The sequence below is a fragment of the Prunus persica genome, chromosome G5, assembly GCF_000346465.2.
Source record: "Prunus persica cultivar Lovell chromosome G5, Prunus_persica_NCBIv2, whole genome shotgun sequence".
Classification (NCBI taxonomy): domain Eukaryota; kingdom Viridiplantae; phylum Streptophyta; class Magnoliopsida; order Rosales; family Rosaceae; genus Prunus; species Prunus persica.
Window position 1 is genome coordinate 6,722,109 of NC_034013.1, and position 15,368 is coordinate 6,737,476.

Below are 15,368 nucleotides of genomic sequence, written 5' to 3' on the forward strand. Positions count from 1 at the left end.
GACAAAGCATGACTGTAATTGAAAGACATGTTTGCTCGTCAATGCAGACGCCATTACAGATTCTGTATACCTTTTTACAATGAGGTCTATAGAAGAATTTCCTGCTGCAAGAATATGTTTTGCACCATCCTTTTTGTTGTCATAGTTGAGGATCACAATTTGGAACTCGTGTATACTATAATCCATGCCAAAATTGCATATCCTTGGATGAGTTCAAAATACAAAATTGATTTATCTGTGTATAGCTCAAATTTCCTTATTTAGCTTTGGTATGTGTTATACTATTAAATAGCAACAACACAGCCACTTGTTAAATAGACTTCAGCCTTGCATATTTCACCATATCAGTTTTTCTCTGCCGTCAACATTGTCTTCAGTTTGTGAACACCTCTCTCTCTCCTTCTTCCCCCTTCCCCCCGAGTCAATGGAGGCAGAGTTTGTATCTGAGTCAAGGGTGGATATGGTGTTACAAAGAGGCCCTTCCTCCAGATTCAAAGGGGTAAGTCTGCTGAAAAGTGGTAACTGGGGTGCTAGGATCTCCTATATGTACAAGCCATACTGGCTTGGAGCATATCAGATGGAGGAAGAGGCAGCTATTGCTTATGACAGAGCAGCCGTCAAGCTTCAAAGAGGTGATACCCAACTCAACTTTCATTGGAGTAAATACAGTGCTGAAGAGAGCATATTCCAAAGTCAGTACTCAACTGAGGAAATTCTGAGTATGTTAAAGGATAAAACTTACTCATCCAAACTTATGAATTTTCTTTCAAGGCATTCATCAGGTTTGGGAACTCGAACAACAACCTTCATGAATGAACAAGGGATTTCATATCACTTTCTCTTTCAGAAGGAACTGACTCATAGAGATGTCACTAACAAGTGCTTTCTGATCCCAAGGGAATTTTCATTTCAATACCTTCCCCCACCTGAAGGCATCATCAATGCAGGAGAAGATGAAGCTAGGTACGTTAAATTAACCTTTTATGATAAACATGGCCGTTCTTGGACATTTGGATATTCATATTGGCAGAGTACGCGGAACTTTATGTTTACAAATGGCTGGGGACACTTTATCAGGATGAATAACCTGAACCAGAAAGACTTAGTAATGTTTTACAAATGCGAGTATGAAGGGGAGGTTCTCGGGAGAGAAGTTTACATGATAGACTATCAAAGAAGCAATGGGGAAAACTATGTCCTAGAGCATTCTTCAGGAAGCAGTACCATAGAGTTAGAGGCTGATTGCAAGCAAAAAGAGACTAAGAAAGGATTCAAGCTATTTGGTGTGGAGATTAATGGTTAATCACCGGCCAGAATCCCATTTTGAGGGTTTTTTCTCCTTGTCCTTTTTTTTGGGAGAAAATAGGATTTATTTTATTGCATCTTGTCTGTTTGTCAAGTCAACTTCATGGTTTGAGCAGTTTTTCATTTTAGTTGCAGGTCATGGGAAACATTGAGTAGGGAAAATTTATTTCAGCTGTGTCATACGTTGTCCTAAAACTTTTAATCAATGTCATTTCAGTTCTGCCCATCAGCAGCATAATGGACCATCTCTGCTTTTATATGCAGATCCGTACAGTTTATATAGGTTATGAGAATTGCTCAATATAATCTAAATAGCTTTTACATCAGATATAAGTCTATAATTTTTCAATTAAAAATCGACAAATTTTAAAAGTTGATCCTGTATTTTTTTTCCGAAACAATTTGCTCACAGAAAAAAGCAGTTTTCTTACATGTTGGTCACAGTTAGCTAATAGTTAATTCTTCTGATTCAAGATTAGCATGAAAAATGGTATGCAGACACAAAGTTCTGATGATATTTTTAGATTTCAGAAAAACATTATGTGATGAATGAAGCATGGTGGAAAACAATCCACTTAGAGGCATAGTTCACAGTTACACAAAAGATGAGAACAAGGTTTTCTCCTTATGGCAGCAGAAATTTTCCCATTTACTCGTCAGTCCAATAGGGGGCTTCAGTCCTAGTCCGTATAAAAATGGGTCTTCAACACATTCAGATGGGTTGGAGTATAACTGCTCGTTAGTAGTTTGAGGACACTTTTTTATAATTCTGTTTTGGAGAAACCAGGATGTAGTTTATGCATCTTCTATTCGTTTTGAGCATGCTTTTTTATTTTTATGATACTCACTATCCTCAATCAACTTTGAGGACTCCTTTTTGGAGAAATTAGGATGTAGTTTTTGCGTCTTCTCTCCATTTTGGGGACATTTTTTCATAAATACAAGGGCACAGGTCAGCATCTTCCGTTTATTTTGAGCATGCTTTTTCATTGTACAAGGATGCAGTTTCAAAATCCCTTACCAACTTTAAGGATGTGCTTTCTACGTCCTTACACCATCAAAGAGGGTGCATTTCTGTCGCGTCCTTTAATTAAAACAAGGGCACAGTTTCTGTGTTGTGTCCTTGTAGGTGTTTTTCGTAGTAGTGCTAGCAATAAATAGTCATACTTTAACTGGAGGAACCAATTCTCTTAATCTAGTAAATGGACACCTTGAGAATAAAAGGCAATGACAAATCAGCATTAGAACCTTCAGTGAATCCAATAAACCGTTCGTTGCTGAGAAAGAAATTTGTGTATGCTGAGAACTGTCTTGTCATTTATAAGGAAAGACAACTCAAACAGTTCATCAGTTGCCATTAACGATATATAGAGCCTTATTATCATTTAAAATGTGGAAGCATGTCTTAGTTCACTGTCTTGTGCCATAGACTACTTTTGGCCTTCTATTACCTTGTTTGGAACCTTCAACTTCATGGACACCTCTGTTTCGTCATCTTCCGTCCAACTTCATTGACATGCATTCAATAGTTGTTCATTCCCCTCGCCCCTTCTCATTATTCATGTTCATTTCATTAATGTTTCTGTTTTAACTATAAATAGATTAATTTTCCTTCATGTTAAAAACTTTTTAAAAAAAATCTAGTTAAACCTTATAGACGTTCTTCAATTTTGTTTGGAGTTAATGCTGTCTTAATATAGAGTTGAAAGTAGAAAGAATGGTTGGAAATTGTAGGCTACCTTTATTATGCAGAATTATTGTTTTCCATATATCTGCATAACTTATCTACTTTTTATTTTTTATTTTATCTGAGTTTCAGAGTGGAAACTCATATATGTCTCAGAAAAAACCTGATAATTGAATACAATAAATGATTTAAACTTGTCTGTGAGTAACTGGCCAGAATATTCTCGTTAAGAGATGTTACTTGGACTTGCCATAACTGTTTCATGTAAATTGATGTAGCCAATTGTCATTTGCCTACTCACATGTACGAATGAAGTGCAGATCATTTTTTGTTTGTTCAAGTATTTATAGATGTTCTGCAATTTTATTTGGAGGAAATGCATTGTTAATATGAAGTGGAAAGTAGAAAGAATTGTGGGAACTGTAGGCTACTTTTATTATACATAATTATTACACATCTGCATATAATTTATCTCCTGTTTCTTTTTCAGAGTTTCAAGTGGAACCTCATGTCCCAGAAGAAAAAAAAAGTGATAATTGAACATAATGAATGAAATAAACTTGTTGGTAACTCCCTTGATCTTACACCACAATGGAAGGGGTTAGTGCTAAGTTCTAATGATGAAATTAATAGCTGTCACTTAGAAGGTTGCTCAAATGATGAAATTAATTCATGCAAAAGAAATACGCGACAGAGAGCGTGCGTTTGTAGATGTACCATTGCAGAGATGTGGAGGGATAACTACCATTACTGAAAGCTTGTGGATGGCGAGCTGCATTCAGGACTCAGGAGGCAGCTAGGGTCTGCTGCCTTGTTCTCGTTGCAGCGTTCCAGCTACCTGTCTAACTAATCACTGTCCATGAGCCAGCCTTCCCATTCTTTCAGCTAAAGAAATATGTTGTGGCACACTGACCACCCGGGAGATGCACTAGCTTGGAGGAAGTCACAGTGACAAAAATATCTCAAGGCATTTATCTTAATGGATGTGGAATTTTAAGTATGAATAATGGGAGAGTAGTCAGAGCCTTGTGATTACAAACTTTTAGCAAATTTTTCAAGAAGCAAATGTTAATGAAGGAGAAAGATGTGGTTGTTCTCTTTTAAAGCTCTGATGAGAAGAAAAGGATTTTCTTCATCAAAGTCATAGGGACTGAAAAAAAATCAGTATTTTTTATAAATGTGGTTTTGGTCAGAGAGCCCAGATGCAAAGCAGGGAGGAGAGATGACACAGAAGCCAAAGATATTTTGGCGTGGATATGAGTTCATCAAACCCCAAAGCCACAGCCTCATGTGATCACCTGGTTATTATGTTTGTGCAGTCTATCAATTGAACTTTTCTCCCTTCTCTTTTAGTTGTGAGTCATATTTTCAGCTGCAGATGAGCCAGTTGGACCAAAAATATGTAAGAACTATCATTGTCGTTGTTGTTTGCGTGATCTTTAGAGCCAATTACACTGAATTAATTTCCTATAAGAAACCGAAAAAAAAAATGGTTTGGAAGTAAACTAGGAGATAAGTAAATGCTTTTATCGACACAAAATGGAAACTGAAAATGCTTCTTGCACATTAAAACTTGCCTCGACTATGTTTTTTTTTTTTTGGAAAAGGTTGATTCATTCCATTAGAAGGGAGGAATAGTGGGCATGTAATGCGCGGCCTCGTTAAAACCTTTTCGAAAAAAACCACAAGGAAAAACTCTGGGATAGGAAAGAGTACCACAGATGCCCAAAACCGTACACAACAAGGAAATTACATAGCATCAATGAACAAAACATCCTGTAAGAAATCTAGAGGATTAGTAACTCATTCTGCCTCGACTATGCTTGTGAAGAAGCACTTACCAAATGTGCTTGTGTAACTGGAATATGACTCTCAAAATCACTTCCAAACTGCCAAAGGCTCTTCTGTCCATCTCAACTCAATGTTATAAAAAGTGGTTTTGATCATTTGAGAACGTTTTCGGCAATCCTAAGTGCAGTGCCAAACACACCCTAAGCATGATTTTTTTCACAAAGGAAAAAAAAACAAACAAACAAAAAAACAACTCTGGTGGAACTATATATCACTATTGGGCCTAGAAATGACCTTTGGCAAGGCCTGAGTCTCTTGAAAATTACCCACCGCCCAAAACCTATATATATAAAAGCATAGCAAGCACCAAGCTGAAGGGCCATCCTGAACTCCTAGTTTGCTTAGCGTAAAACCTCAGGAAAGGAAAAGGGACGAGAATTCGAATCGAAGAAAGAGAGAGAAAAAAAAAAAAAAAAAAGCGATGGCGGCTTCGGATGAAACTCCATCGGCTAAGAGATGGCTTCCTCTTGAAGCTAACCCTGATGTTATGAACCAGGTAATGCAATTAATCTCCTTCATTTTCTCATCAAAGAAAACCCATAATTATTTGGTGTTCTTCGGATTATGCACTGTTTGTTTCTGGATAAAACTTCGGAAAATAAAATCATAAAAAAAGTATATAAATTTTCTTAGAAAACAGACGGAGAGCTAGGGCTTGTGCGTATTTGATGTGGAAAATGGAATGCTTCGATTAGTCTGACATGGGTTTTAAAAAGTCATTTAAAAGTTGTTTTTTTTCATGTGTGTGATAAAAATAGTATGGGTTTTTGGAATTAGTCAAGGACTTGTTGGGTCTGAGACTCTGAAATGAAATATTCTATAGTAGTTTCAACTGACCCTAAACCACTCTATCAGAGAATCTGTTTAGTTTCTGTAGTGGAAAATGTTTTGGCAAAGAGGTATGATCATTTTCCTTTTTATTTGTAATGAAATTTTTGCTTTGAGGGAGACCTAATTAGTGAATATTACCTTAATAAAAAAGTTGAAAAAGAAATCAATTTTGGAGATAAGTGAATAATGATAATGATTTGTACTCAACATAAGGGACGTATTTGGTATATTATGAGGGATGGAATTAGTTTGGGAAGTTAAGTAATATCGCCGTATTGTAAAATGATCAAGTTCTTGAGAAAGCATGCTATTGCTCATTAAAACTCCAAAAATAAAGAACAAATTAAAAACCGTACTTTTCTTCATTTTAATTACATGCACTGTTGTTTGTTCTAAATGCTTTATTGTAACTTAGTTTGTTGATTTTTCATAAAGGTTATATCTTTATAAAAAAAAATCCGTTGTATGTCCTTAAGAAAGGTTACCTCACTCTGTAATTTTTAATATACATAACTACCAAATTAGATGTCAGAAAGGGTATTTTTTCAATGCAGTTCCTTTGGGGTCTGGGTCTTCCAGAGCATGAGGCAGAATGCTGTGACGTTTATGGGTTGGATGGAGAACTCTTAGAAATGGTTCCAAAGCCTGTACTTGCTGTGCTGTTTCTTTATCCTATAACCTCTCAGGTTCTGTTTCGTTCCTTGAACTAAAAAGTAATTATTCGTTATTTTTGTTTGGTGATTATTGTTGATCATAAGTTCTCTGCTCTATGTTTCTTTCGTTTAACTTTATGAAAATGTACTTGTCTCCTGATTTGAGGGAAGTTTCCATTCTTTTCAGTCTGAAGAAGAGAGAATGATGCAGGCTAACGAGAAACAGGTGAGTGCAAGGAAATTTGGTTAGATGTTCTCTATAAAACGAAAATCTTTTATTCTTGAGCATGTTATTGGGCTTGTGATCTCTCTCTCTCTCTCTCTCTCTCTCTCTCTCTCTCTCTCTCTCTCTCTCTCTCTCTCTCTCTCTCTCTCTCTCTCTCCCCCCTGTATGTGTATGTACGGGGATGCATATTTTCATGTTCATGCGATGAGATTAACTTTTTATAGAAGAGTTTTATGTTGAATTCATATTCATAATCAATCATACTTTATGAATTTTTACCTTGCTCACTTATTTTCAACTGTATCAGGTGGTTTTTACATGTATACTTCTTCACTTGGTAGTTGCTACTTGGTGTCTTGATCTTGAGTTGTATAATTTAACCAGGATCCTTTGAATCATATTCTGGTTGTAGGAACCCAAAGGTAGAGTTTATTTTTTGAAACAAACCGTGGGAAATGCTTGTGGAACTATTGGGCTTCTACATGCTGTAGGAAACATCACTTCCGAGATCAAACTTGGTAAGTTTACAATTTTCCTGTGATGGACGAGTTCGGATTTATAATGATGCGTGGCAATTATGCGTTCTCCATCATTGGGGGTGTATATTGCAAACAAGTATTAATTTATGCTGGTGATTCATAGATGCTAAGGTGTGCCTTATCTTTTATGAGTGGCTGCTAGAAAATCTTTGTTTCTTTTGGAGGGAGGGAGGGAGGGAGGGTGTATATTGCACACAAGTATTAATTTCTGCTGGTGATTCATAGATGCTAAGGTGTGCCATATCTTTTTTGAGTGGCTGCTAGAAAATCTTTGTTTCTTTTGGAGGGGGGGTGAGGAAGGGAGGGAGGGAGGGAGGAAGGGAGGCCAATGATTCCGTAAAATGCAAAACAGTTGCATGATCACCTTGATCAATAAAAGTATTTTTAAAAAAAGATAGAGCTAAGCTACCTTGTAGGTGAGTTTCTTTGGTATCTACCACCTAGGTGTCTGCCATCCTAGTTTCCAACTAGGACACTGCAGGTACTTGGACCACCTAGTTGGAAGGTAGGATACACAGTCGTAAAACTACACAGTTTCCTTATAATTAATACCATGGGAGAAATGAGCTTGGAAGGTAGGGACACACAGTCCTGAAATTAGGCAGTTCTAGATGCCATCGTTGTTACCTTGAATAAACACCATTGGAGGAATGAGCCTTGCTTTTGTTTAAGTACACAGCCTTTGAAATCAAACTTCTGTGTCAGAGCGGAAGCCAATTATTTAACTTCTTTCTGGCTAATTGTTTACTATTTATTTTTAAACTTTTATGACTTTACTTTTTCCTGTTGGTGTGTGCTTGTTTTTCTCAGTTGAGGAGTCATACTTGGATAGGTTTTTCAAAACTACTGCAACAATGGATCCATCGGAGGTTCTATTTTGTTTTCCTTTCTCTCTACATCATTTTTTGTCCTTTCAGTTTGACCTTTTCATATAGAACATATGAAATTTTTCTTGCTTGTCATTGTCATCTATTTTCTGTACATTTAGCGTGCCGCATTCCTTGAAAAGGACAGAGAAATGGAAGTTGCTCATTCAGTAGCAGCTACTGGCGGTGAAACTGAGGTGATATATTATATATAAAGTAGCAGAGAAAATTATATAAAGTGCCAATATTTTCTCTGTTCTTTTCTTTCTTTTGGTTCAGATGGTTTGTGCTTCTTTGCAGGCATCAGATAATGTGGACACTCACTTTATCTGCTTCTCATGTGTTGACGGTACATGCTTAAATTCTTCTATCTATCTCTGTCTTTGTGTGTCTTTACTACCATGTTCAGATGTATCTTCAGTCCTTTTGATCTTATTGTTCTATAATAATAAAAATTTCTATGTAGGGGAACTTTACGAGCTTGATGGGAGAAAATCAGGTCCAATTTCTCACGGTCCATCATCACCAAACAGCCTATTGCAGGTATCTAAAATTGCCATGATGCGTTCTGATTTAAAAATAAAGGGAGGAAAACACAAGGGATGCCAAACCATATACCAACGCTAATCTGTTCCGCATCTATTTTGTTTAATTAAGGATAAAGGGTGGAGAAGCATATGAAGATAGATGAAATAGTTGGGGAGAGAAGATAAATAACACATCAAGTAGATATTAAACTGAAAAACATTTTAATATTGTTATAATATCCCCCCTCTTTTCCTCCCATCTCCTATATATGTTTTCTTTCTCATCTCCATCTGCTTTATTTTTCTTTGATTCAAAAAAACCAAAGCATAAACATTTTCAAATGTGCCCCTAGTTCTAATGCTTTTATTTTGGAGTGCAAGTCTAGAAGAAACCTTTGAGATTGTTGTAAAGCTGCAAGTCTTAAACCTAAGCATGTTGAACCAGAAAATGCTGAGGCCAGCAGCTCCTCCTAGCAGGCTTGGGTAGGGTGATTGTGCACATACTGGCTTTTGGTTTAGAGTAAATATGCGAAGAGGAGCAAGTCTCTGTTCCCGCACATGCGTACATGCCTTGGAAAATTTATTTTAAAGAAAATATTGAGTAGGTAATTCACATATGTTCGGCTGTTTTAGAAAATTAAAAGAGTGTGTCAATATGGGCGAAGGAGCGTTTTGGCCCTTCTGATTTGGTCTTTATGTGCAGTTCGCATCCTTTAATGGAACATTTTTTTTCCTTGATTATAGTCCATTGCATTGACCCTTTCATGTATTTGATTGCTTTTTTTATTGTTTAACAGGATGCAGCTAAAGTCATACAGGGCATGATCCAAAAAAATCCTGACTCCCTCAACTTCAACGTCATTGCAGTTTCGAAGAAATCGGGGGGCTTTCCTTAAGTTGGAGCACATTGGTGCCCCTCAAAGGTGGTTCAAAGTTTAATGCAATAGTAGCACTTGATGTACGCATCTTTGTACTGAACAATTCCTTTTCCCTGTTAACACGTGTGGTAGCATCTTAGCATAAGCTTACTCAACTAGCGTTAAACTGGTTTTAGACTTTGCTGATCATAGCATTGATGTACTGGCCAAGCCTGTTGGGTATATGGATAGATTTTCAGTTTTGCTTAACCTGGTACTGAATGTGTTGGTAATGATCCTGGCAAAAGAAATGATTGTGTATGGTAGATGCAAGTGGAATTTTGAAAACCAAACGCGAACTGATTTCCAACTTTTAGTTCCCTAGATTGTAAAAACAGTTTGTTTGATTGTCGGCATGGAATATGTGCCTATTGCAATGATGTGACAGTGTACATGGTAGATTAGATGGGTTGTATTCAGAATATTTGGAGGCTTGATGGTGCCCTTTTACACTAACGTCAAAAGGCATTGATGATGGTGGATCTTAAGCATTCTGTGTACCATTTCGAATGTGCTGCCAGGACTGCGCTGCTTGGTCCTTTACGTTAGGACTAGCTTACGAGTTGATTAAGGGTGGGTCTGGTTGTGAAACCCGCATGTAGAGCCCACTCTTCCGTGAGAGATCTGCTAGGCAGCCCTACACAAGAATTTCTCCCAAGGAACATGTTGTGGCAGCTAAAATGGTCTTCTATCTATCATGACATGTTTAGTTGTTGGACGTCATTATGAAACATGGCTGATACCCTAATAAGACAATGTAGCAGTTACTCAAGAAAATAAATTGCCACCGATAAAGTGAGGCTGATCATTAGTTAACTAACAAAGACGGGTACGAAATTCTTCCTTTAATCTCTACAAACAGGTCATGAATTCTGTAAGGTATATCAACTTCGATTGGGACCATAATGTACATCGGAAAAAATTTGGTCTCTAAAGCATGAGATAACAGCGATGTAAAACGACTTCATCTAGTAAAAATCATGTACACATTCAGACTAAGGTTATTCATGGTATTGGCAACTAGCGAAATCTCATGAATATAGGAAAGTTTCTCTTGCGTGGATCAGATCCTCTTGATTTTTGAAAATGTTCCCGTTTCAGAGAAGTAGGTGCTTTGAGTTCCACCGCCGAGCTGGTGTGCATGAGCCTGTGGATTCGAGAGCTCAATCCCCTGTACGAAAATGGCAACTGTTATTGAGAAAGAATTTCCTAAATGTAAGAAGTAATTTTCTATGTCACTAGCTTGGAAACCAATGCATTTGTGAATATGAGAGATTTTTCAAATGTAAGGTAACAAGTGATGTTACCTGCACAGGCGTAAATGCTAAACTTGAAGTAAGTCCAGATGTAGCACCACTGCTTCCATAATTCTTTTCCTTGAACCTGAAAAGAATATGCAGCTCATGATATCAGGTCAAGGATCATTATCTCATACTTTTACCAGTAAAACAGCACAGAAACACAAATGGCAATCCATATTAATCACTGGGGCATAAAAGAAAACAACAATTAAAATCAGCAAGGAAAAGCGTACTTCTTAGCGACTTTGGCAGCAAGTTTGCTCTGACCCATTGATACACGCAGCTTGCCACTCCCAGCTTGACCAAGCATTCCATAACCTTCACCCAGTCCATCCCCTATTATCAAGAGAAAAAAATGAGTATAAATATTACGAACCCAAATAGCAACATATCCATGCAATTGCACAGATACCAACCATTCATGTAAATGGAAACCCCACTACAATGGACAATTCAGATCCTCATTGTAGGAAGTGTAAGAATGTAAATGTTATTGGCAAACTTCAAGACAAAAATCCTGTTTCCTGGAGGAATTCACAATATGCAGCGAAAAATATTACTCAATTTTTGCCCTTTTTTTTTATTGGGTTATAAATGAAAATTAGAGAGAAGGTGGACTCTCTGACCACCTAAGAAGCACGGACACGGATACGGATACAGGGATACGATACGACACGACACGGAGATACGATAAATTTCTAAAAATTAGGATACGATACGTCATGGATACGGCAATTTAAATAATATATAATAATTTAAAAATAACAATATATATAATTTATAACAAATTTTAAATAACATAAAAATGATAACATACTTCCACTTGTCTTGGTTATAATATTATTACTTTTAATAAGACAAACAAAACAAAATCCTTTTGTCAAAACGATAAGACCAGCCATCACGTGGGGTGTGGGTGAAACTGTGAATATTAAACAAACAAAATCCTTTGACCAAAAAAACAAAAACAAAAACAAAACAAAATCCTTTTGTCAAAAGAACAGAGAAGCACGCGTGAGAAAACAAAATGAAAATGGAGAAGAGAACCCGACGCCGCCGACAATAAAGAATGAAGAAGAAGAAATTGATGAGTAGGGGCGCCGCTGGATGAAGAAGAAAAAGGAAGATCTGGGCTTCTTAAGGACGAAGAAGAAGAATTGATGAGTGGGGGCACTGCTGGATGAAGAAGAAGAAGGAAGATCTGAAAGAAGAAGTGGAGACGTTTCCTGATACGCGTATCCTAAACATCAGATACTCGTATCTGTAGTGTCAGATACGAGTATCTTTTTGTCTTTGACCGTATCCGTTTACTCGGATACGTATCCATCGCGTATCCACACGTATTCACAGCGTATCGTATCCCCTAGCGTATCGGATACGGGATATGCACCTCAACCAGCGTATCCGTGCTTCTTAGCTGACCACAAGTTTTGAAACCCCCCACCCCCCAAAAAAAAATCCTTCAGTATAAACCATGCATATTGGACCTGTGCATTCAGGACAAAAAAGAAAAGATCTCGGCATGCCCACACATTTTTCCTCACGTAATTGGAAAATTAATAACGAGCACTCAAATAGGGCATAGTGACTCCCCAACAGATGTGTAAAATAAAAATGCAACATAAGAAAATATAAAATCTAAATTTACTAACAGAAGACAGAAAATTACCTAAGGAACTCTCTTCAGGTATACCAAATTGCATCCTATTTGCCAGCTTCCTCATGTCCGTTATCGCATATCTGTAAAAGGAAATATCAGTATATGAATCAACAATTACTAAACAGTAAGTATAAAACAATAGAAACACTGCACTACCTTTCCTTCATCTTCCTTAACCGGCGACCACCTCTCTTCTTTTTAGGTTCAGAATCAGGAACCGGAAGTGGTTTAGGTTGTTTTGCAGGAGGAGGCTCCTGCCATTTCTCAATTTTCTTACGAATCTCCTCCCGGAATGCCCTTCCAGTGTTTCCAGATGAATCTCCTCTTGTGGAATCCACCCGTGCTGCAAGTGTTGATTTTGCAGCCAAGAGCCGGCAGGCACGCATCCTCAAAGAAGGGGGTGTAGTTTGAAATATTTCTGTCTGTTCAACATAACCAACACGAAATTGTGATGTTGCAGTGGAAAACCCAGCAAGGTTTTTTCTCTTAGCACCAAGAAGCTGAACATTACAAGCAGGCATCTTAGCTAAGGATGTGAGACCGCCGGCTGTCCCCATAAGTTTTGCCGCAACAGCACTCCCAACTATAGCAGAAAGGTTTGGTGCAATAAAGCCCATTCTACTTTCAACGAAATCAAGAACCTTCTTCTTTGCTGAATCAAGCGCAAGGGCTCGATCGCATGCCTCATTTGTTTTTGTAAGGACTTCCTCTGGAAGCGGTTTGCCACTTGTAGTTGATGCTGTAACTGACACAACCATAATAATTGCGGAAGGCAAAAGCCCCTCCAGATCAACAAGGGTTACATCCATTTCATTCCCAATTTTCTTAACAACTCGGGCATAATCAATTGGATGATGCACAAGTGATTCAAGCTCTGGAAACTTTGGGCGATACTTATCACGAATAAAATTGTGGATGATTACAATTTCATTCTCAATGTCAACTGACAAAGCATTACAGTCCACAATCAGCTGGTATTCTGGATCATCTTCTAAAACTATTCCATGACTTGACATATCAGAACCCTTCACCAGTGCCTCTTCCACTTTCTACAATTTAAACACTGTATTCCAATTACATACATGTCATTATGCACATTCCAGTAATAAAAATGGAAAAAGAAGATGGGGCAGGGGGAACATAGAAGAGTACTGAACCACAAAGGAAGAAACACATACAAGTACTTTTAAAATAACACCAAAATTAGTTTCAATTTCAATTTTAAAATAACATCTTCTCTTCTGTACCTCTCTTGTATTTCTTCTATGTATTCTCATTTTTAACCACCTTCTGTCTTTATTTAAAAAACAAAAACCAAAATTTTTATCAAACAGGGCATACTGTACATGTTTAAAAAACCTAAAATAAAGGCAATGTTGAAATCTAAATACACAGATATATGTGTCAACATGATGAAAACTTTATTTTAAAAAACCCCTACCAAAAAAAAAAAAAGTTAACTGCAAGAGCAGTCATCCTAAATGCTAATGCATCAAAGAAAGGATAAGCATTAAGAAAATATAAATACAGTAAAGAAGTTAAAAGATCAAGTTTGAGCACAAAATAATATAAAGATTTTGATTAGAAAGTACTCCATGAAGAAAATCCGGACATTCCTACTACAACAAACCTGAATTATATCAGCATATCTTTGTGTTTTTTGTAATTTTGAAACACTATCCAGATCATCGTAATTAAGTGTTTCCAAGTCTGCCAAGTCCCCATCAACATCTTCTTCCATGTTTTCAGCATCAGCATCATCTTCAACCTGCGAAAAATAAAGTAATTACTTATAGTGCAGAGATTGAGAATTTGAGGAAAAAAATGAAATTTTAACATCTCATTGACTAGCTTTGTAAATGTTGGTCGTCATGATTTTCTCATATGAAAGGCAGAATATACTCACAATAACGTCAGCTTCATTGTCAGATAGTTCATCAAGGTCTGCAAGAAATGAATCAGCAAGAGTCGCCTGCAATTACCGCAGAGAAATGTCAAAGTTATGTAGCTCGCTCTTGAATTTGTCACAGCATCATTAAACTACGAAATAGTTTTAGTGCAGCTGAGAAACCAATAAAATTTGGCAAGGAAAAAAAAACCAAATAAATAACTCACCATCCTTTCAGGTTCAAGCGGCGTCAGCTTCCAAACAGTTGGTGCCTAATAAAACTGAAAATCAAAACTCAAAAATCTTCAACAGACGAAAAACTTAAACGTATTACAAATATAATGGATTGGTACCTTGGCAGATCCAACCAGTGCTCTGCTCATTCAAGAATCAAGACAGCATCTAATTTCCTTGTAGTTAACCACTTCACACACTAATATGAAATTAATTGCAGTGTACCAGTATCACATATTTTGCATTCATACGCAGCATATTATAGCATTGGCAACCCTTCCCATCCTCTTTCACTTCACTATCCAACTCTTTCCTTCTCTCTCTCTCCTGTAATGTCTGTCGTCTTGCTCAGTCACAATGACCTCAGCCCAGTATTTTAATCTCTCACAAAGCCGTATATGTTTTCCATTAATGCATCTGTCTTTTTCCTTTTCATTCAATTTCAATCAAAATATATGGAAAGTATATATGTGCTGAAATTTGAAAGTAGTGAGCGAGGGAGTGACTGAGGCAACAAACAGACAAACAAGCCATAAATTTAAGCAAAAGGGAAAACACCATAAAATCAAACAAGAAAAATAAATAGGAGATGCGCACCTGGTAGAGAAGTTGATAACTTGCTGTGACCTTAGGGAAGATTCAACTGAAAGTAAGAAAAATATTAAAACCCTAGGAATTAAAAAGAAAGGGAAGAACGAAACTGAGGAGAAATCAACCCAAAAAGAGCGTGAAAATATTTGGGGCTATTTTCGGAATTTTACTTGTTTAAATTATTTTTCTCTTCCAGTAACAAATTCAGCTTGTGCTTAGGGGTGGTCGTGTAATTTCAAAAAAAAATTCCAAAAATTTGTAAATAATTCATTTTATAATAAGCTCGCGAAGG

At 37.0% G+C, this 15,368-nt stretch overlaps 3 protein-coding genes across 8 annotated transcripts; 2 read left to right on the forward strand and 1 right to left on the reverse strand.

Annotated features, from left to right (window-relative positions):
• Window positions 425-1,303, forward strand: LOC18776258 (AP2/ERF and B3 domain-containing transcription factor At1g51120). The gene is made up of 2 exons (XM_020564715.1): window positions 425-963; window positions 1,078-1,303. Exons 1-2 carry the CDS (start codon window positions 425-427, stop codon window positions 1,301-1,303), a joined length of 765 nt encoding a protein of 254 aa, XP_020420304.1.
• LOC18777875 (ubiquitin carboxyl-terminal hydrolase 3) lies at window positions 5,138-9,613 on the forward strand. The gene is made up of 9 exons (XM_007209484.2): window positions 5,138-5,339; window positions 6,229-6,360; window positions 6,515-6,553; window positions 6,966-7,071; window positions 7,903-7,961; window positions 8,081-8,155; window positions 8,259-8,307; window positions 8,425-8,501; window positions 9,283-9,613. Exons 1-9 carry the CDS (start codon window positions 5,265-5,267, stop codon window positions 9,379-9,381), a joined length of 711 nt encoding a protein of 236 aa, XP_007209546.1. The 5' UTR covers window positions 5,138-5,264; the 3' UTR covers window positions 9,382-9,613.
• Window positions 10,171-15,177, reverse strand: LOC18776399 (U4/U6 small nuclear ribonucleoprotein Prp31 homolog). 6 transcript variants are annotated; one of them, XM_020563420.1, is made up of 10 exons: window positions 15,083-15,177; window positions 14,605-14,990; window positions 14,479-14,523; window positions 14,270-14,335; window positions 13,994-14,131; window positions 12,520-13,412; window positions 12,373-12,443; window positions 10,937-11,039; window positions 10,710-10,785; window positions 10,171-10,549 (listed from the first exon to the last, which is right to left on the reverse strand). In XM_020563420.1, the coding sequence occupies exons 2-10, from the start codon at window positions 14,632-14,634 to the stop codon at window positions 10,466-10,468; spliced, it is 1,506 nt and encodes a 501-aa protein (XP_020419009.1). In that variant the 5' UTR covers window positions 14,635-14,990; window positions 15,083-15,177; the 3' UTR covers window positions 10,171-10,465. The 6 variants fall into 6 exon arrangements, with proteins under 6 accessions (XP_020419009.1, XP_020419008.1, XP_020419007.1 ...); XM_020563419.1 differs by having other exon boundaries at window positions 10,171-10,573; window positions 14,605-14,684; window positions 15,083-15,176; XM_020563418.1 differs by having other exon boundaries at window positions 10,171-10,573; window positions 15,083-15,176.